We start from the raw sequence: 22408 nt of genomic DNA on the forward strand, positions 1-22408 counted from the left end.
TACTCCTTTCTCCATCTCTCTTCCAGACGTCAGACCTGTCTGTCGTCTTCAAGGAGTCGTCCCTCTCCACTCCCCTCATCTTTGTCCTGTCCCCTGGCACTGACCCTGCTGCTGACCTCTACAAGTTTGCTGACGTCATGCAGTTTTCAAAGAAAATGAGTGCCATCTCTTTGGGCCAAGGCCAGGTCAGGGCTTGGGGGATGCTTGGGAATTCTCTCTCCCTGTCTCTCTTCCTATCTGACTCTGGAGAAAAGCCACTGTAAATGACTTCCTCACAAGAACCAGGCCATTCTCATTTGGCTTGTTAAGAAGGGCCACCTCTGTGCTAATTGTTTTCTCTATTTCTGACCATAGGCCAGGGCAATGTAATGTGTCACTTTGACAGTTGCTAGATTCCAGGACACCATAGATGAGCTAAGAAAATAATTATATTAACATCAGGCACAGGTTTTATGAAAAATGCAGACTCAACCTCCACAAACCTAAAGTTGTCAGCCAAACATTTCTCCCAGCAACACACTGGCCCTGTAGCTGTTCAGTGAGTGTTAGCGTGCATTTGTCACATTACTTGCTTGCATTGCTTTATCACCTTGTCCTGAGTTTCTGTTTACATTGAACTGAGGCACTTAAGCCTTCCTGAAAAACCCCTAGAATGTCAGGGGATGTGTGTTATGTTGGGGAGATTGCTGTATGCCAAAGTATTCCTTATGTTGACCTTTCCTTAAATATGGATCAAACAAAAAAAAAATATTGTGTCCAGTTTGGGAGGACAGAAACAGGTTACAGATAGTCCAGACAGGCACTCTTCTGCCTAAAAGACAAAGGATCTTTGGGGCGATAAATTCTAATTTTTAATATGCCATTCTGCATACCAAGTACCTACTTTTACTTTTGATACATTAACTAGCCTACCACTACCATGCTGGTGTCAGGATGAAGTCAACCTTTGCTGCAGGAGCCACTTTAAAAAGAATTGAGGCATAAAAGGCATAAAGAGTCTGACCAGTTTTTCAGGCGCCACTACACCACTGGTTCAGCTTACTGCCATTTTGTTTTTGGCACATCGCCTGTTATTGTCTACACATGTTGTTTGTGTGATTCAGGGCCCCTGGGCTGAGACCATGATGCACTCTGCCATGGAAAGAGGTCATTGGGTCTTCTTCCAGAACTGTCACCTGGCGCCCAGCTGGATGCCTGCCCTGGAGAGACTTATTGAGAACATCGACCCAGCAAAGGTATTTAGATAAGTAAATATCTTTGCTGTACACCATAGTAACGTTTTAGACAAACGTTCATATATTTTGACTGTGTTAATTTCTTTCTTTTTTGCCTACTGGCACCACATGTTATGCATCCCCCAAACAGGTGCACAGGGACTTTCGCCTGTGGCTCACAAGTCTTCCCAGCAACAGGTTCCCAGTTTCCATTCTTCAGAATGGGTCAAAGATGACCATTGAGCCCCCCAGGGGAATCAAGGCCAATCTACAGAAAACCTACCTGAGACTCACCAATGATTTTATCTCCTCTTCCACCAAGGTCTTGTATTTAGCCTTACATTTACCTTCTCATACTTCTAATCATAGAACTTACCTTTTTGCACCATTTCTGTTTTTGAAAACAGTTCCTATATATATTCTTAACATATTCCTCTCTTCTCCCCTCCTCAGATGACACACTTCAAGTCTTTGCTCCTGTCTCTGTGTCTCTTCCATGGAATTGCTCTGGAGCGAAGGAAGTTTGGCCCACTGGGCTTTAACATTCCCTACGAGTTCACCGACGGAGACCTGAACATCTGTATCAGCCAACTCAAAATGTTCCTGGACGAGTACCAGCAGATCCCCTACAAGGTGGGTGAAACTATCCTGTATATATTTAACTACCTGTTAAGACCACTACCAAAGCCACAACATTTTTTCGCTTTTGTTTTGTTTTTCTTTTGGTGTCATTTTGTTCTTTTTCTGTTTTTCTATCATCAGTTTGATCCTGTCCTCTTAGTCTTCCTAAGCATATGACCACTGCTCTCATTTAATTGCTGTTGTGAAATGTATCCTCTCACTGTGGACAGATAGTTTAAGTATAATCTTACAGGAACACAAGCTCTTCAGCAAGAAACAGCAGAAATTTCTTGCTTGAGGAGAGAGAGAGGGAGAGAGAGAGAGAGTGTGTGTTTGAGCATATTCATCTGTCTATCTCCCTTTTGTGTCCTCCACCTGTCCAGGTGCTCAGATACACTGCAGGGGAGATTAATTATGGCGGCCGTGTGACAGATGATTGGGACAGACGATGTCTGCTCAGTGTGCTGGAGGACTTCTACTGTCCCGCTGTGCTTATTGATGATCATGTCTACTCTTCGTCTGGAGTCTACCGGCAGATAGACACAAATCTGGATATCAAGGTTAGATAAACGCAGGAGCATTTAGAAGGACAGTGATAAGAATAGTGCATTAGACTTAGCCTTTGTCTGCATCAGTCTGTATGCTTTCTGGGCTTGGAAATCAGTATAACTTAGTATGTATAGAGGCATGTCTCCGATGAGACACTGCAAAATATTTATCTATGAAGCCTGTCAACATATATCTAAACAATATAATACTAAAATGATATTTTTTTATTATGATATTAATTGTCATTTTCAATATTTATTCTTTGTATTAATGGTTCAATTCAAACAAGAAAAAGGATAGATATTGTTCTTTCTTCCTTTTATAAACAAGGAAACATAAGAAGAAGAGACTGTGAGCACTTGTCATTTTACAAAATCTATATATATCTGCAGTTACGCAGGTGTAAAGCTTGCACATGTTGAGTCAGAATGTCTGCAGTAAAGGTCAAAAATCTGATTTTTATTATCAAAGGTCTCAAATGCAGTTAGGTCAGTTAAATTCCAAATTAGAAATACTGTGGTTTTGTCATGCAGCATTTTTCCAATGAATTTAATTTAATTGCACGTGCAAGAACCCAGGGTACTTATTTTATTAACTCCTCTTAAATGACTGACATTCATATGCTTATAGTGTGCAAAGTGCCACACATAAAGCAAAACACTTCAACTTCTGACTTGCAGACTATCAAACTAATTGATCACAGTTGGTGTCATCGAGTGACCTGTTGCCATGGCAATTCTAACCCTAGGGTTACTTGGCATACATACGTGGTTTGCCCATCAATGATACACCTGAGATCTTTGGTCTCCATGACAACGCTAACATCAGCTTTGCCCAGAATGAGACCTTCGCCCTGCTGGGAGCCGTGGCTCGTCTGCAGCCTCGAGCTGCATCTGCTGGGGGAAAAAGTCTGGAGGAGGTACAAATATTATTTAATATTATTATTTTCTTTACTTTTCCTTGTTTTACTACTACTTGCATCTTATTATAGTGTGTGTACTTGAGGTGCAGGACAACGGAAATCACTGTCATCCTTTAACACTCGTGTTTTTAGTCTGACACTCTAACTGTGCCATGTTGAGTAGCCTGTCGGGAATTTGGTTGTGATGCGTAAAGAGGTAGATTCAATGCTTTTTCTAAATGGGTGGTGAGACGTGTTATAATATGTTAATATCTTTATGTTGTTCCTCTTCCTATACTGTAGATAGTAGAGGAGATAGTGGCAGGCATCGTCGAAAAGATTCCTCAGCCTTTCTGTGTTCAGGAGCTGATGGAAAAGTTCCCAGTCCTCTACGAAGAGTCCATGAACACAGTGCTCATCCAGGAGGCCATCAGGTAACATAACAGGCTGTACCATAAGATAACATCACAAACCACACCGCAGGTTCTTCATCAGAGAAAGAAGCCATCTGTGCTGCACTGAAAGTATCTCTGACAACATTTAGCTCAGCTCACTTTCAAGGTAAAAATTATAATTAACGGTGTAACCAGTAATATAATATGACTATTTGAGACAAGCAGCTAAAATTGCACCCTTCAAGAATCATAGCCAGTAACCATAATTATAAGGCTTTGTACTCATACTCTAATAACAACACCTTTTTCATTTGGTGGAGTGTGAACTGCTGTAGCTTGGGATGCCAGCAGACTTGAAGTCAGAAATCTCTGAACCTCTGACACTGAATTTGTTGTCCTATCAGCCTCTCACAAATGTATTATTTTCTTTTTGTAGTATGGTTTGGAAAAAAGCTTTTCTCGTTTTTCAATGTGCTGTTGTCCTCACACCACAAAGGTTTGTTGTGGCCAACTTTTGATAGTTTTATCTGTTTTATATCTGTGAAACATAATTCTTGTGTACAGTTTTATAAATGCCATCTAAGAATCTTGGACTATTAGTTACTTTTTAGTGATTCACACATTATTACTATTGAATTACTATATATATATATGCATAATTATTGTTGCTTTTGTTGTTGCATTTGTCTTGCTGATGCACATGTTCTTGGTTTTTGTTTAATAGTAGGTTAATAGAAGGACACGTGAATGTAATGACTGTAATCTGAGCAGCGCTCAGTGAGGTATTGCCAGTTTAAATTATTCATTTTTGAGTAACTGGGCCTTGTGTTGTGTGTCTTTCAGATATAACACGTTGCTGGTGGTCATCTCTCAGAGTCTCTGTGATATTGTGAAGGCTCTGAAGGGTCTAGTGGTGATGTCATCAGAACTGGAGCTTATGGCCAACAGTCTGTTCAACAACGTGGTGCCTGATATGTGGAAAGCCAAGGCAAGACTCACACAGCAAGTTATTCTCCTTCTGATTCCCTTCTGCTTACCAGTGACCATTGGTCAGATGTCAAGTTAACACCTGCTGTAAAACAAAGATTCTCATTGAGAATAGCAATTTTGAAGTGATCACCTTCTCATTCTTTATACATTTAAACAGTTTTGTAGGCAGGATGGCTGAGCCTGGATCAACTTAAAGAGAAGCTTTGACCCACACACATTAAGCCACACAATAAACACACCATCCACCATATTTTAGAGGATTGTTTTAAGTTAGTGAGAAATGTCAAAATACAGAATACGGCTTTGAGATTTGAACTGAACTAATATTATGACATCTGTCTGTGCGTGTTATCATATGGACTTGGGGATGAGACTCAGACATCTGACATTTGGGAGTGATTTCATTTTACAGGACATCAGATGAACTTTTAGTAGCATTTCTGTGCTGTTCTTACAATCCCAGGCTATGCTTTCTAAGAATACGTCGCTGTGATTGGCCGTGCGTCTCTCTCCCCAGGCCTACCCGTCTCTGAAGCCCCTGGCCTCCTGGGTGTCAGACCTGCTTCAGAGGATCAATTTTCTGCAGAGATGGATCTCTAATGGAATTCCACCCGTGTTCTGGATTAGCGGCTTCTTTTTCCCCCAGGCTTTTCTCACTGGCACCCTCCAGAATTACGCCCGTCGCTCCGGCACCTCCATCGACACAATTGGACTGGACTTTGAGGTCAGACAGTAAACCTGATGGTCTGTGTCATTCTGGCGAAAGACGTTCAGGTTTTTTCTTTGCCAGACGTAGCACTACACATTTACCACACTAGTCCCACTGTATATGAAACATATAGTGTCAAGTTATGTAATGTAAGTAACGGATAATACTGATGATCATCCTGTTTCTTCTTCATCTCTTTTGTAATCCCCTTCAGGTAATAGTGAAGTCAGTGTCGGAGATAACAGAGAAACCAAACGCGGGCTGCTACATTCATGGTCTATTCCTGGAAGGGGCTCGATGGGATACCGAGGCAGGTCAGCTCACAGAGTCCAGGCCCAAGGAGCTCTACACAGAAATGGCTGTCATCTGGCTGATCCCCAAACCCAACCGAAAACCTCCAACCTCTGGTGTCTATGTCTGCCCCATCTACAAGACCCTCACACGTGCTGGTTAGTACACACCGCGTCTGACTGGGTTCATCTATTTTACAATGTTTGTTCATTTAGAGACTAATGAAATTCTTTGTTAGTTAACTAAAACTTCAGCTCAGTGTATTAACCTTGTTTTTCTGTGTGACTCAGTGTCAGACTGCTCACTCTAGTGTTTGTGTGCGTCTCCTTTTGGTGGTTTTATTACTCACCCAAAATAGATTCCAGTTAGTGTCCTGTTTCACACTATGTCTGAAAGTGCAGCTCTGTATTTTCCACCCACACCCACACGACCGACACCTTGTGCTAGCACATTCGACTGCTCAGAATCACTCAGTGCAGTGATGGAAAAATACAAACAAATGCCTTCATGTCACTTAACTGCGTTTGTGTGCTTCTGTAGGGACTCTGTCTACAACCGGTCATTCCACCAACTATGTGATTGCTGTGGAGCTGCCCACAGATCACAGTCAGAGACACTGGATCAAACGAGGAGTCGCCCTCATCTGTGCGCTGGACTACTAACTACTGTCGCACACGCTTTTTCATAGACAAGACAGAAAACACCTGTTTGTGCAGTATGTTTGTTTCACAGCCCACAACGATGATGACTGCAGTTGCTGTGGTCGCTGAGACAGAATCAAACACAGACACTGACATAAATGATCTCAATGAAAGCCTCCTTTAGTCTGTGCAATAAACAGTTTTTCTCCGTGCCATGTTAGTGTAATATTGTTATGTAAGATTATTGAGATTAGAGATCCTGCTCCTGTTTCAGTTCATGCTTCGTACTTCTACTCCACTTCAATCTAGAGGCAAATGTTTTACTTTATGTGTTGATCTTGAATGTTTCAGATAGCCTGGATGATTAAATGTTCCTTTAAGGGTTGAGAAAATTCAACTTCTTAAGTTAAATGAACTATTTAAAAACACTCTTGCATAAGCTGGAAAATGCAGGGCCACAAAGCTGAGAACAGGACTGTTTATCAGAGCTCAAAAAGTTGACGTTTTAGAGATTCATACGATGATGCGTTGCTGCAGATTAACCCCCCAACACAAGTAATTAATATTAGCTCAACATTGCACATCTGCAGCAGTAAAATGGACAATACACATTAATACTGCAGTAATATTAATCCCAAAACACCACATACACTATATAATAATAAAACACAGACAGGGAACATTTTACCGCACAGTGAGCACTTGTACTTATCATACTTTAAGTACATTTTGCTGATAATACTTTGGTACGAATTTAAAATCCATTTACTTGTAGTGGAGTATTTCAGCAATGTGGCACTTCTTCCACCACTGCGCTGCATACTGAACTGATTACACGTCCTGCTCCTTTAAGGCGGTAGCACAAGGCAGGTTGAGAAATATGAGTTAACTGTGGGAGGGTGGCGCTTAAACAAACGGTGACAGTGACTGTCCATGTGAGCTCAGGGACTTCAGATCAACGGGAAGCCGAGATCTCCGGGATCGGTAGAATACCGGCGCCTCTGTTACGTTAACGACTTCTTGACTGGGATTTAATTTTTATATATATGTATATTTAGATGTCCTAAAATAGTTGGATTTCTCTGAAGAGACAGATTTTTCATTTCAGTGAATTTTTGCGTAGTTTAAGCAAATGAAAGAAGATTTATAAGATCCTAGGCTACAGTGGGATTACTGTGGGGTCCCGAATCAGGGCTGCGGTGCCCAGGACGACCGGACGCGCCAGTGGTGCTCGAGGATCCCCCTCAGCTGTACGGGAAGGACGTCAGGAAGCATCGCTTTACTTTTGGTGAATTTTTTGGCGCTTTCTTTTCCTCCTCCTTACTCTTCCGCGTACCACTGGCTGGTATAAACATGCTACAGAATGGAAACGAGAAGGAGAAACCGCCGCAGGCGCCAAAGGCTGAGCCGGAGCCGGACTCCCCGACTGACACCCCGAACCAGCAGCAGCAGCAGCAACAGCCCGCTCCCTTCGCTGCGGACGGGGAGGACGCGGGCAGCGAGTCCACACGCTTCCCCCTTCCCGTTTATCCCAAATTGGAGATAAAGCGCAACGCAGTGACGGACGATTATAAGATCTCGGGTCAGGTTCTGGGCTTGGGGATCAATGGCAAAGTCCTTCAGTGCTTCAACAAGAAGACTGGACAGAAGTGCGCACTGAAGGTACTAAAGTCACCTGACACTTATGAGTAGGCCTGTGTTAGAGAGACCCCCCCCCCCGCACCCCCCAGCTCAGCTTACACACCTCAGAAGTAAACCTCAGTCAAACCTCAATTAGCCTCAATTTTATCTATAAAAGTTATAGACATAGACTTAGCAGCGTTTTTTGTGTTTCCATAATGATCATAACTGAAGGCTAGATTGTTTTTTACTTGAGTGTGTGTTTAGAAGTATAAGTTTGATATAAGACATTTTTGTGTCCAAACCTGTTAACCAGTTCAACAGTTTATTTTTCTGACTGTGGGAGTGAATATACACATCTATTCAGATTTAGACTGTGAATTGATCCTTTAAATACACACAGTTGTTATAAAGCAGGGTGAAATGTCAGTAACTGGAAGCGTAATTGATTTTTGTTCACTGTGTCATTAATGCCATCTTGATACATCTGAACATGGACACTTTTACTGTGTCTTTAAGATCTAAGAGTTGTAAGTGGGTTCACTGGTAAGTCTGTAGCCAAGATTCAAAAACATGGACCTTTATTGATTTCAGATTCCTGTCACCGACATACAAGACTCAGACTAGCAGTGAAGCTTGTGGAAAGGACTGCTGTAGATGCATGTCTAAGCAATGCTTTTGCATGTGTGTGTACCAGCTGCTCCCATACACTGTACATGCTGCCCCCCGAGTTCACATGCAACCAGATGGGCACGTGCTGAATGTGATCATGGAGCTGCGTTGTGTCAAGTCTCAGCCAATCTCCGGATCAGATAGAAGTTAAGGGCTCGGCCATATGCTGTGATATATTACGCTGCTTCATAGAGCTGCATGGATTTTGACAGTGACACCTTATTCTGGGCTGCATTGGAAACTTTGGCACGTCTTCGTGCACACGTAAACACACACGAGCACGGGTCATCAGGCTGTCACCTGTCACCACTGGGCCAGAGACTCAGAGAGATTTACTGGCTTACAGTAATCCATCTGGATCTGAGCAGCCAAACTAGGCAGCAGTGTCACGAGCAGCTCTGGGATAGAAAGAGAGACAGCGGATGAGAAGGAAAGATAAAGTGAAAAAGCAGAAAATAGGAAGTCGCAAACACAGGACGGAAGGCCAAGAGGGATAGGATGCTTGATAGCAGACTGGAAGGGAAAAGAGCACAAATACTCCATTGCAGAAATCAAAGAAAGAAAGCAAAGATAAACGATAAAAAGAAAATCTTCAGGCTACTCGCTGAGGCTTTTTTAAAAGGAGCAGAATTTACAAGAAAACGCCCAGCGTTTACGTGGTACCGCAGCACAAGAGAAGAGAAGAAAGAAACTTTTAATTGGATATTAAGAAACTGTTGTATTGTAGTGCAAAAATACATTTCTTTGCAGTCATGCGACTGCTGACCGCATCCATAACTGCATCACCTGGTGGTTGGCAGACTGGAGCTTCCAGCAGGGAAAACTAACAGCAGGTCAGGATGACCTCGGCTTAGAGAACGTGCCACAAAACCACCTCTCTCAGTGACTAAAGGGTCTTTTTGCCCTGTGAAGACTGTGTTAAAAGGTTTCAGCACTAACAAACAAAACACTCATGACTTTATAATTTGCCTCACAGTTCTTTCTGGCACCTGTGCTGACCTTCTTACTGACCTGCACTGAACTAAGAGTGTACTCAATATGAATTTTTATTGTCCTTCTTAATTTATGACTTTCCCCATATTGTTTTAATCTCAAAGCAAAGAGAAGGAAAAAAGGAAATAATGGAGAGTGTTTGATGGGGAGGGGGCTGAGGAGGGATTGACTAGCTCACTGGCTTTTTAATTAAGTGTTGCTCTGAGCGGTAAACATAATGGATGGGTATAGGTTTAATCCACTTTGCAGCTGGAGGGGAGCCATCCTTTTAATGTAATTCAGTTACAGTCATCAGGTTGCTTTTAATTTGGATTTGTGTGACCCCTGGGAGGAGAGGGACCTCGGTGGTCCCTGTGGTGTATGGCAGACCTCCTGAGCACCACCATTAACTGTTAATACCATTTGAAGTGCATAGCGAGCTGGCGATTGTTCCCTTTTAGCATCTGAAGTGCCTTCCAGCTTAGCATCTGGAAAGCTGTACAGGCTGAAGGTCTGTGTACAAGCTTCCATTCATAGTCAAAATCTTTTTGTGTGTGTGTGTGTGTGTTCACCTCTGTATTCAAACCTATTACATGCTCACACATACACATCTCGGTTTCCTTTGGGACCCACAGAGACCGAACTGTCATAAATAAAAAAGATCATCAGTGGTTTGGTCAGAAACTGCTGAGAAATGCGCTAATGCAGTTTATGCAGACTCGCTCCAGGCAGCAGGTGCTTTTAAACGAGCTGATCGGTCTTAGAGGTCTGGGCTTCTAAGTCCCCACTGACTATCAAACTTCAACTGCTTGTTGTGCAATTTAAGCTCATTATCTGCTTTGACTGTACCGCGGAGGAAACATGAATGGATTCAACAGGAGATCTTTTATCGTGGAGGGTCTTCGTAGTATTGGAAAGAGCTGGAAGTGTCAGTGTCAGTCATTCCTGCAAGTTTTTGTTGCCCAGTGGGGATTTTACTCACAAGGTTTTGTGTAAAGTCCACAGCAGTTTACCTCTCATGTCATGGAGAAACATGCAAAATTGTTTTAGTGTTTTTAGTGGAAAGTTAATGCAGTGAGTCTATGTTGTATGATTTTCTGATGTTGTTATTTTTACTCAAAGTTTTTCCACATTGCTTTATAATACTACACAAAAACTAGAAAAGGAATGCCTGTTTCTTATTATTTTATCCAAGCTAGCAATGTGGCTGCTATGTTGTTCAATAGGCCTACATCGCTCTTTCAATCCAGGCTGAAAAATCTCATTTAGATGCATAGGCATGAAATTTAGTTGAGAACATCATGGAGGATGACTCCTAATGATTTTTTTTTTTTATTTATCCAGCACTTTGTTTTATGACCAAAAAGCCGCCAGATTAAAGATCCCCATCAGCCTAAGCTCAGCTGTACTTAGAGTTCAGCGCTTATTAGCAAATGCTAGTGTACGAACATGCTAAAGTAAGCTAGCAAGCATGATAAGCATACTAGCTAAACATCAACTTGTTAGCATTTTCACAGTGAGCTGGTAGCCTGCTCGTGTTAGCAGTTAGCTCAAGTGTCGCCCCACAGAGCTGCTAGCATGAACAACCAGAGAAGCAGCAGCAATGTAAGTGTTACTATTAAACTGTGACAGTCATCATGTATCATCAGACAATCATGTATATAAATACGTATTGATGAACTGTATACCACTTCCCATACCACTAGACTTTATGAGCACTGCTTTATTACTAGAACTTGTAAAAATAAACCACCTTATTATCTAGATATACAGGCCAATGCCCTGACATCCACTAATGTTTGATAGAGTGGGCATTATCAGGTAGAGGTGTGTGGGTGTGTGTGTGTTACAGTGGTGGACGGAGATTGGTTTAGAGAGGACTGGAAGGATGTGGTTGATTGGCTAAGAGTAGGATCAGGCACAAGAGTGCGGTTGGTCTCTGTGATGTCGCCTCGCATAAGAAGATAAAGTCGGTTTCATTCTCTCAGTCATCCCTCTGTCTCCCCCATAGTGTTTTATATGTGTGTTTAATCCACACAGTCTTCTTTTATTGCAACCAATTCTGTTTCATTGCAGGAAATTAAAGCGACCGGCTCACATGCCTGTCTGCTCTGATTGAAGTCATAAAACTATTAAGGACATCGCAGAAAAACACCTGCCCACTGCTTTGCTTTACAAAGTAGGACACATGACAAATAAGTCAACGGAAACCCTCAGCTTCTACTTTCAACACCCTGGTGCTCGAAACCCTCGGCCCTCACTTCCTCTTTGATGTTAGCAAGCTAACACACAACACTGTGAGCGGCTCGACATTGGAGTTTCCAAGAAATGTGAAATTATTCGAATTTTCACCAGTTGAATATGAAGTTTTATTCCTTTATTTCTTTGGTATTATGAGAAGGCTCGCCTGTTAAAGAACATAGATTTAGTGTGTGAGTGTGTGTGTGTGTGTGTGTGTCTGTCATACGTCAATGAGTCAGCCTTTCTGTGTGCTGTGTACTCCAGATTCGGCCTGTGACCAGACAGGCCTTGTGAACAGCAGGAGTTCACCCCATCACTGTCATATCCAAAAATACACACTGACTGAAGATGTGTGTTATGTCAAGGTCCACCACCTGCTGTGTACGTGTGTGTGTGTGTGTGTGTGTGTGTGTGTGTCTGCCCACGCATTTGCTTATATCAGAAACACACCCTGTCATGTGACTAGGCTGCTTTAAGTAGTCCTGCACAGTACGAGGAAGATCTATGGCATGTCATTACTCGCGATAAATAAACAAATATTCAACTGCCCGTATTAGTTCTCTTTTTCTCAGCCAGTGTGACAGCTAGCTGGGTCTTCATCTATATGTCCCAGGTATCCGAGACTTCCGCCTAAAGGAAGGGAATGCAGGGTGTCGTGTAGATGCAATAATGTTTTCTACTTCACTGCCTTACAGATGGTCTTTTTGCATTTCGTTTATCACACGTCCTGATCACCGTTTATCAGCCAGCACTGGCCTCAGGGACTACATGTGTGTCCTCAGCTGACTCGTAGTAGATCAGCGAAGACAAAATCAATAATTGCATTATTGTTTTTAGTGTAGTGATGTTTGATATATTTTAATCTTTTACCGAGTCTGCGTTCATGACAGGTGTCTGTTCACCCACTAAATTAGAAAATTATTATTATTTATCCATATGGGTAACAAGATAAGTAACAGAAATAGGTAAACGTGTTTTGCTGTTGGCCTAATGAGTATAAGATCTGACATGATGCTGCAGGTTTGAGGGATTTTTGAGGCTGACCATACCATACAGTCAACATCATTATTACAGTGTGAATTTGGATTATTTAATGCCGCAGCTAACCATCATTTACACGATCAGTTAACCTACTTGTTGTTTTCTCAATTAATTTGTCTGTCGTTTATGCTATGAAATATTTTTAAAATATCCATCACAGTTCCCCAGAGGCTGATGTCTTCCTATTGTTAGTTCTGTCTAAAAGATATATTGAATCTAAGCAAATCCTCTAATCTTCTAATCTTCTAAGTTGAGAAGTTGGAACCAGAGACACTCGAATGAGTCAGTCAGTTACTAATGGATTCTCAAAGTCACAAGTTCCTATTATTCATTACATGAGACCAAAAGCTTTGCACATATAAAGCCAAATCTAAACTAATTTTGTTACTGGTTAATTACAGCTTGACATAAACAAAATGTGAATCCACTCAAATTTAAACACAATATCCAACAAATTATTAATGTGTTTAGTTCACAGTCCTGTCACACTCTGGAATTTTATTCTCTGTAAACCACAAATTGATTTTCTATTCGTCTTTCTCTCACTCTGTCTCCCAGATTCTCTACGACTGCCCCAAAGCAAGGCGAGAGGTGGAGCTCCACTGGCGAGTATCGGGAGGACCGTATATTGTTCGCATCCTCAGCCTGTATGAGAACATGCATCACGGGAAGAAGTGCCTGCTCATCGTTATGGAGTGGTAGGACTCACATTTCGCCACTGCGCTCTGTGCAGTTTACACCCACTCTGACCTTTCTGACCACATTTCCTTGATAAGCCTTAATTTCCAGCCTTAATAGTTTCTGTGGTATTTCAAAAGTTAAGTCAGCGCTGTGTGAGAAAATGGACGACATCCTCCTTGCAGTCATTCGTTACCTCCGTCTCAAGGGCTTATCGCTCAAAGAGGCCTATTAAGGACATGGCAGGAACACTGGGGGAGGATGGCAGCCTGAGATTACTGCCTCTTCCCCGAGATCGAGAAGAACATCAGTATTCGCCATTTTGACAGTGATGATGATGTTATCGCAGCTGTGGGCCACCCTGTGCAGGTCCAAGATGTGGCTTTCTACAAGGAAGGGATCTGTATGCTACGGGGCAGGATTAAAGGACGATGCTGAAAGATAAAGTGCAAAGTTTTCTAAAATTGAGTCCTTCTACCTTAGGTCATGCCAACCTGTTGATTATCTATAATCAACAGGTTGGCAGTGGACCGTGATGAGTTCATAAATCTTAAATCCCACAAGTCACAGCTCTGCGTAGGAGCAGGGACTTGAAAATTATGGTGTTGATTTATCTAACGAGTCTCTGTTGAACTCATGGCGGCAGTCAGCCCAGAAAAGGAACAGTGAATGTGAATGATTTGTGAATAATGCAGAAGTAGTGAAAGAAAGAGACTTGAATCACCACATATCTCCTTCGAGATTGTGTCATCTTCTCAACTCAACACGGGATCAACGAGTAGCATTTATTTTTCCCATTATGTTGAGAAGGCCACAGCTCGTATGAGAGGAGTCAGCTGAAGCCGTTTCGCCTGAAAAGGATGTAGGAAGTCAGTTTTTTCATTATATCTAATACACATATCTAATAACCAGAGCCTTGTGTGTGTGTGTGTGTGTGTGTGTGTGAGCACGCGCTGTCAGAGCTTAAGCTTTGTGCCACTGAGGGCAGACGTGTTAAAGGTCGGTCATAAGACCTGACGCTGAAGATGTCGGTGCTGATTGACGAGCAGGATTCCATGTGGGCTTCGCTCGTCATAACAAACTGTCCCTCCTGTCCCTCCTAACACCCCGAGTGCCTCCAGCGTCAGTGATAAAACATTTGAGTGTGTGCGCGTTGATGTGCACACACGTAGGTGAGCTTTCTACAGCTCACCTCTTTTTATTGCTCTCTGTGCCACTTACAAGTGGAAAGAAACAATAATCAAATGGAATTCAGAGGAAACTGGAGAGTGTGACAGCAGAGAAACCATTTCAACGGTGAAATTTCAACACTTGTCTTAGTCACATTTATTGCCTTTTTGCAGTACTGTTTATTGTTGACCTTGTGTGTGTGTGTGTGTGTGTGTGCACGCACTCACACTGCTGCAAGCTGCTTCCTGTATGAACGAGGAGGACAGCGGCACAAATTGCAGCCAGTTCAACACACATTAATCTGTCAGCTATCTGTTCATCTGCGTGCTCACAAACCACAAAAAGTACACTCTTACTTGATCCACTTTAATGCACATGCACGTCACAGATGACCTCAAACCGTCTTGGTTTTTTTTGTTTGTTTGTTTTCTGAGCACCAGAAGGGGAAGAGTCTCAGGCATCGGCGGCAGCAGCTCGATGTGTCGGGTGGGTGGGTGGGTGGGCAGCTGCTTCTGGAAAGCTTTTTGGTAGTGAGACTGTCTGAAATTTTGAAGAATCAGGTCAAAGGTCTCAGGTCAGCGTTTGTGTTTGTTGTAAGAATAAAATGCAGGCTCATTTCACATAAACGCTGTCAGTTCTTTTCAGCCAGAAGATTTTGGTGCTTTTCGCTTCTTCCCTCTTTGATCTGGTTTTTAGTCTCCGTTTTACTGATGTAGACTTTCACTCAACATTTTAGTCGAAGTTCAATTTCACTTACACTTCTCCTCGCAAGAAACCGAAAGCTTCAGGCTTGAAAAATCTCAGTGATCTGGCATGTCAAAATGTCTCGATACCTTTCCACTGAAATTCAACCCAGTGACTCAGCGTGAAATAGAGAGCAGACAGGAAACGGTAAATACTCTGGTTCGTCAATCTTATAGTGGTGATTTATTGATGTCAGCTGTCACTTTGCATGTACAGTATTTTGTCATGTCCATGGTTATATCAGCTTATAGCTTTCCTTTCTCTTGCAGACTACTTGACACCTGTTGTGTTTATCTGAGTTTTACTGTAACTGTGATGCCTAAAAAACAGATGTATTTATTAGTTTGACTAAAATGGTGTTATCATCATTATAACTGCTACTGTTATTACGGCAAAAAAATGCAGAGGACAAATGCTCATGTTTTTGAGTATTGCAGTGGATTAACTTTATTTACACTTGCTGTATGTAACATTATAACATGGAGTGTCATTTGTGCAGTTTGTAAATTGTGTGTGTGTGTGTGTGTGTGTCCAGTATGGAGGGAGGAGAGCTGTTCAGTCGGATCCAGGCTAGAGGAGACCAGGCTTTCACTGAGAAAGGTGAGGACTGACAGATGAATGGACTGAATTATAAACACACTGCAGGATATGAGAGAGAAAGAATGACCCATTATTCTCAGGAAAGAGTGACATAAGGCAGACATCTTGAGTAATGTCAGACAGGAAAGTACAGAACAAGAAAGAGTAGGCGTGTTTGTTGCTCAATTTTACACGATCTCTGTTTTTATTTGTGTCTCTCATTGTGTGACGTCGCAGTTGCTTCTGGTTTGAGAAAGTGTGTTTGCCTCTTTTCCTCCCAGAGGCTTCTGAGATTATGAAGGACATCGGCACAGCCATCGAATTTCTCCACAACGTGAACATCGCGCACAGAGACATCAAGGTGCAGAAAAGATGACGATCACCCACCCCAAATCGTGCAGAATGTGATCAGCTCAGGGTCGTTAAAGTTCAAATGTCTTCTTCTGCCTCCTTACTAGCCGGAGAACCTGCTGTACACCTCCAAAGAAAGAAACACAGTCCTCAAATTAACGGACTTTGGCTTTGCTAAAGAGACAACAGTACATAACTCCCTGCAGACCCCCTGTTATACACCGTACTATGTGGGTAAGTTGCTTTTATGTTATCTTCCTGACAGATAAACTGTTAACTGGCTTTTTGAAAGAGGATATATTTGCCGTGTGTCATTTTTGCCACTGATCTCTCCATTTATATATTTTTAATGTCTTTTTGTGCGTGTTTTGTCAATGAAAAGCTCCTGAGGTGTTGGGCCCAGAGAAATATGACAAGTCGTGTGACATGTGGTCTCTGGGTGTCATCATGTACATCCTGTGAGTGCTGGGTGTGGGGGCAGTGTCGATGTCACAAATGTTGTTTTATAATACATTCCGTGTGAATCTTTTCAAGGTTTTAACGTTACTCGTGTCTCTGCAGATTGTGTGGCTTCCCTCCATTTTACTCCAACACGGGCCAGGCCATCTCTCCAGGGATGAAGAGGAGGATCAGAATGGGCCAGTATGAATTCCCCAACCCAGAGTGGGCTGAGGTGTCACAGCAAGGTGAGAAAACCCCCACACAGGTGTTGTCCACACTGATCCTCACACACCTGGAAGTACTTGCCTTTCCTCTCCGTTTTTCAGTTCTGAACATGTCACACCTCCTACTCTCTGTGGGATATTTGACCTCGTACGTTCAACTACGCATCTGTGACAAGTGTCATATTCCATAGCTGTTAAATCGTCATGCAGCTGAGTAAGAGCACAAATAGAAAGAAATGCTAATGACATGGGCATTATCTTTTCAGCCGTATTCAACACAAAATATGTTATATGAGTCAGAGTTTAAAACAGCTTCATGTGTCTTTACTTAAGTGCATTCTCGGCAAACAGACAACACGTTGTGGTTTGGTTTATGGTCTCCATTGCCTTTCTTGTGTGGTGTTGCTCTGAAGGTCACTCCAGTTCATTTGCCACTCATACTGACATTTCTTGGTGCTTTCCTGCAGTTTGACACTTCTGAACGCTGACAACAAATTAGCATGTTACAGATAACTCGTCACAGATAAGATCCCTTATGTTACAGATGACTTGTGACTGAGCGTGACTCTGTGCGTAGTTTTATCTGTTCTTTCCCTCGGTCTCACTCTTTTCTGTAAGTCTATGTTCTCATGTAATCCTATTTGCTGGGTAAGTAGGCCAGCTTGTCAGTCTGTCTATGAGAACAGGAAAAGCTTCAATATGCACATTTCTGTTAATAATGTGATCATTTTTGCATTGCCTTGGCTCCTTCAGCAAAAGATTTGATCCACCAGTTGCTGAAGACAGACCCTAATGAGAGAATGACCATCACTCAATTTATGAACCACCCGTGGATAAATGTAAGTATCTGTGTGTCAAATATCCATCCATCCATCCATTTTCTATACCGCTTATCCGTCAGGGTCGCGGGGGAGCTGGAGCCTATCCCAGCCGACTACGGGCGAGAGGCAGGGTACACCCTGGACTGGTCGGCAGTCAATCGCAGGGCCAACACACAAAGACAGACAACCACACACTCTCACACTCACACCTAGGGGCAATGTAGAGTAGCCAGTTAACCTAATGTGCATGTTTTTGGTATTATGGGAGTAAGCCGGAGTACCCGGAGAAAACCCACGCAGGCACAGGGAGAACATACAAACTCCACACAGAAGGGCCCAGGCCGGGATTCGAACCTGGAACCCTCTTGCTATTTCACCATGCCGCCCTGTGTGTCAAATACAGATGGAAAATGTCCTTTGCTGATTTTTGTTTCTCTGTGCCTCTGTTTACTCATATCCTCGTCTTCGTGTCTCTGTGTGTGTTTGAACTCTGCAGCAGTCCATGGTTGTCCCCTCCACTCCGCTTCACACCACTCGAGTTCTGACTGAAGACAGGGAGATGTGGGAGGATGTGAAGGTCAGAAGCATGACAGCACTGCCCCCATCTGGTCACTCATTTACATTACAACCTGTGACTGCTGAGCTGTCAAAAGTTTTGATTAGCTCCACTGGTACAGGGGTGCTCCAGCAATTAAGTTTTGAACACTGATAAAAATGTATAGACAGATAAAAATTGTCAAACAAATTAGTGAAGCACAAGCAAAAAATCTTGGCATCTTCAGTATGTTTCCCATAATGCCACTCAAGAGCACTTTCTACCCTCCCTCCATTTGTAAGGCTTTCTGTTATAATCTGGAGTTTCTAACAGAGAGTTTCTAATAGGAGAACTCCCACTCTCAGAACCTCCGGTTATGTAGGGGCGCTCGCGAGGTAGTCCAGAATGAATGAAAATATAGTTCCATTAGATTAGGTTTTTGCAGCTTTGTTTGGAGTGAAAAACTCACATCACATATCAGTTCTTTTGTTTTAGCCACACTTTTGACCTCTGCTGTATCTGTAGTTGGTTATACACAAAACCCGAAACAGTATTATTGTGGTTATGTTCATGTAATGATAATTGAAGTTAGCTTATCGTAATGTATCATTGCTAATCATAAATCCTTAACTAATCAATCAGCATACATTAGTAGAACGCTAGCACTTCATGGGCAAAACTGTCTTCCTTGTAAGAAAAACCAACGGTCATTAGTAGTTTTTTTCGTTTCAGTTCTGATATATAATTGGTACTATATTTGCAAAAACTAAAATAAAATTTGGTTGTTTTTGTCTAGAAGTAGGTGTAAATAATTCCTATTTATTTTTCGAATATTTGTTTTGTGAATCTCCAACTTGATGGTCCCCTGATGGACACTAGGGGGAAGCAGAGGTCACAATCCAGTCTGTACTGAGTTAGTTCAGTGCAACATTTAATACACACAGTTTAACATTTAACACACACACACACACACAAAACCCTGTGACTTTATTTCTGGCTCTTTTTCTATGATTTACACAAAGAAATGTGCTTCAAGGACAACAGCGCTGTTTACGCTCATCAAGTCACTGTGGGGTTAACCGTACAAAATCTCAATGGTGCAACTGCATATTTTTTTTTTCAATGACTGTATGTGAGCAAAAATCATGAGAAGAATTACACATTGCTTCACAACAGCTGAAAGAGCAAGTTTGAATTGATAAGGTCTGAAAAGAACCTTTTTCCAGAAATGATAGACACACAATAAGCCACTGTTCGGTTCTGCAGTGAGCAATGCTGCATTGCGTAAAAATGTCTCCGACTGCTCCCCTGAACAACCACTTCTCTAAAAGCATAATGTGTGCTTTTTGAAAAGAATGTCCCCGTACAGTTTTTTTTTCTCTACTCTATTCAAATTTGTTTACTTTTCTCTGCACTACGAATCATTTAGTGAATCACTGTAGAACAGCCTTTAAAGGAAAATGACAAAAAAAATGACATTTTATTTTCTCCTCTCATGTCTGTATCTTAAATATAAGGCTAAAACTAGCAGTTGGTTATTTTTGGCATAAAAACTGGCAATGGCAAGTCTAACTCTGTCCAAAGACTATAAAATCCACCTACGTGCACCTTATTGAAGCATGTAGACCTTTTTTTCACCCAGAGATAAGCCATGTTCCAAGCCCCTCTTGTATCCAACATGTCAGAGGCTACTGTTACAAGGGTGGCCAACAAGCAAACCTACCGAACAAGGTCAACTGCAAAATGACCTTTGGGAGATTTGACCTTTGTTATCGGGGCGGGGGGGTCAATATCCGTGGCACAGGGGCAACCATCTGTTTCAACCATCTGTCTTTATGCTAAGCTAAGCTACCTGGCTGTAACAAATAAGTGCATTTGCAAAAATATCAAACTGTTTCTTTGAATATGTATCCAATGGTTAGTTAAATTCTACCGGACGTAGAGGAGTAAAAGCAGCAATCATTTAGCCATTAAAAACTCCTAAAACACAACTTTTAATCATTTGCCATTTAAAAAGACAGACGTGTCCTTTATGGTATAATCTCCTCCATTTGGAGTACATAACGCTGAGCCTCTGCCCTGCCTTCTACAGGAGGAGATGACCAGCGCTTTAGCGACCATGCGCGTGGACTACGACCAGGTGAAGATCAAAGACCTCGACACCTCCAGCAATCCGCTACTCAACAAGAGACGCAAAAAGGCGGCTGCAGGGGCCAAAAGTGGGTCCACGGTCTGCCAAAGTCAGTGAGACACTGGACTGTTGATGGAAATCCAGGCTGAACTGCAGCAATGAAGAAAAGCAGCTCAGAAGAGGGGAGGGAGAGTTGATTTGTGCAAGAGAGGATCATTTAGAGACCTGCCTGGGACTCTTGAAAAACTGATTGTTGAGGAAATGTTTTCTGAAACAAAAGGGACTGCATAGGAACAACAGCAGGGTCAGAAGTGGACATTTCTAAGACATATCAAGATATATCGCCTGTTTCGAAATCAACAGCTCTGCTGACTGTAGGCCTCATCTGTTTTTAGTTATCTTTATGTTTGTATGTCTTTTTTTTTTTTTAGATCTCTCCTGTTTGTAAAAGTGTCTGTGTGTGGACATGAAGGATTTGTAGTGATCAGGTTTTGTGTATTTGAATGCTTGGTTGCCTATTTGAGGTCTCCTTTGTAACTATGCACTAGCGTGCACAAAGATCACACACGAAGACAGACAAACCAACTGTGGACAGACTGTGAAACTGGAACACTCACTATTAGCTGTGTTGTCTTAATGTTGTCTGTTGCTTTTGGCAATTAAAGCAAAGTGTGATACCGACTTGTCAATAAAATGTGAGTATTTTTCACTGAAGCAACAGTGTAGTAGTGGGGCAATGGCTGTTTGTAGTACATGGATGAGTTGCGTCATTTTCATGTTGAGAAAGGTCCTCTGTGTGTGTGTGGTGTGTGTGTTAATGGGGCTTGAGTAAAATGCTTCCAGTAAATACAGGCCACAGTTTCACTTCATATTAAATCATAAGAAAAGCTGTGTATCTCATCGGTGATTGAGTACTGATTGCATTTGTCCCTATGGTAAATAAAACTTTAAAAAGTAGTGTTTGTGTGCAGGATTGACTTTGAAACTATTGTTTTTGTGAAAGAGCCTTTCAGGCTTAGTGAAGCTACTATAAATAGCAGCAGTGGAGTAGTTATTTAGGAAGCAAGCCATCACACTTGGTGTCTGGCTGAATAAGGTCACCATTATTATGTTTAGATTAGATGGTATGTACCTTTCCCCCACTTGGATCACATGGTTCCTGTGCAGTATTTGGGGGACGGGTTAGGGGAAGCTAATCATAAGAAGCACTTGGCTCCCCTGCTGTAAATATGGGATGTCAGCCATACTTTGATGTGGCCCAAATAGACCGTGACCTCTCAGCTGTTGTTTGGTGCTCTGTGTATTTGTAGAAAGAAAGTGTAAAACCTGTAATCAGTACACAATAAGAGTTTTTAGTGCATTTTGTGAGTGGAATTTTACAGTATGTTGCAAATGACATACTTCCTCATAGGGTGGCACTGATGAGCATTTGTCTCGAGTTAGTCAGCCATTTTCTGCATGAAAACAGATGTAATTGCGGCATGTATCAGTTACCTCGAAATGATGTTGACATAACAGTGTCTGGTACGATTCCTACTTGTGTCATTCGGTCGAAGCCGCTGATCTTCCCCTTCCAGTGGTTTACAAACAGCACAGACATTGACATCAGCCGTCACCAGTCACTTTTTTCAGCATTGTTGGCACGAGGATATAAATACGTGCTTACTATACTGTTATTTGTTATTTTTATTACTCTCTTGGGAGTTTGATTGATTTGTAAAACTCCTCTGCTCTTGTCTGTCAAGCTTCAGTGCAAGTCCCAGCCTGTGGAATAGTCTGGTACTCATTCATATCTCTAACTGCTGTGCGATGATAATAGCAGTTTCAATGTTGATCATTACACAGTCAGATGAGGCCGTTTGCTGCTGATTGTTGTA

The 22408-nt window shown here is 42.1% G+C and overlaps 2 protein-coding genes across 2 annotated transcripts in view; both read left to right on the forward strand.

Moving 5' to 3' along the window:
• The window catches only part of dnah1 (dynein, axonemal, heavy chain 1), a 31358-nt gene extending 24774 nt beyond the window's left edge, over nucleotides 1–6584 (forward strand). The window contains exons 69-79 of the mRNA XM_046384590.1: nucleotides 27–185; nucleotides 1104–1235; nucleotides 1366–1536; nucleotides 1668–1847; nucleotides 2219–2395; nucleotides 3133–3303; nucleotides 3589–3719; nucleotides 4524–4668; nucleotides 5188–5394; nucleotides 5594–5828; nucleotides 6211–6584. Coding sequence (XP_046240546.1) covers nucleotides 27–185; nucleotides 1104–1235; nucleotides 1366–1536; nucleotides 1668–1847; nucleotides 2219–2395; nucleotides 3133–3303; nucleotides 3589–3719; nucleotides 4524–4668; nucleotides 5188–5394; nucleotides 5594–5828; nucleotides 6211–6332 — 1830 coding nt within the window. The 3' untranslated portion in view covers nucleotides 6333–6584. The remainder of the gene's footprint in view (nucleotides 1–26; nucleotides 186–1103; nucleotides 1236–1365; nucleotides 1537–1667; nucleotides 1848–2218; nucleotides 2396–3132; nucleotides 3304–3588; nucleotides 3720–4523; nucleotides 4669–5187; nucleotides 5395–5593; nucleotides 5829–6210) is intronic.
• A 473-nt stretch (nucleotides 6585–7057) lies between these two features.
• mapkapk3 (MAPK activated protein kinase 3) lies at nucleotides 7058–21214 on the forward strand. Its single transcript, XM_046384589.1, has 10 exons — nucleotides 7058–7973; nucleotides 13416–13555; nucleotides 15985–16049; nucleotides 16310–16389; nucleotides 16487–16613; nucleotides 16762–16837; nucleotides 16941–17065; nucleotides 17798–17883; nucleotides 18362–18442; nucleotides 20493–21214. The coding sequence occupies exons 1-10, from the start codon at nucleotides 7665–7667 to the stop codon at nucleotides 20646–20648; spliced, it is 1245 nt and encodes a 414-aa protein (XP_046240545.1). The 5' UTR covers nucleotides 7058–7664; the 3' UTR covers nucleotides 20649–21214.
• Nucleotides 21215–22408: the final 1194 nt, after the last annotated feature.

This window comes from Scatophagus argus, chromosome 3 (assembly GCF_020382885.2).
Source record: "Scatophagus argus isolate fScaArg1 chromosome 3, fScaArg1.pri, whole genome shotgun sequence".
Lineage (NCBI taxonomy): Eukaryota > Metazoa > Chordata > Actinopteri > Scatophagidae > Scatophagus > Scatophagus argus.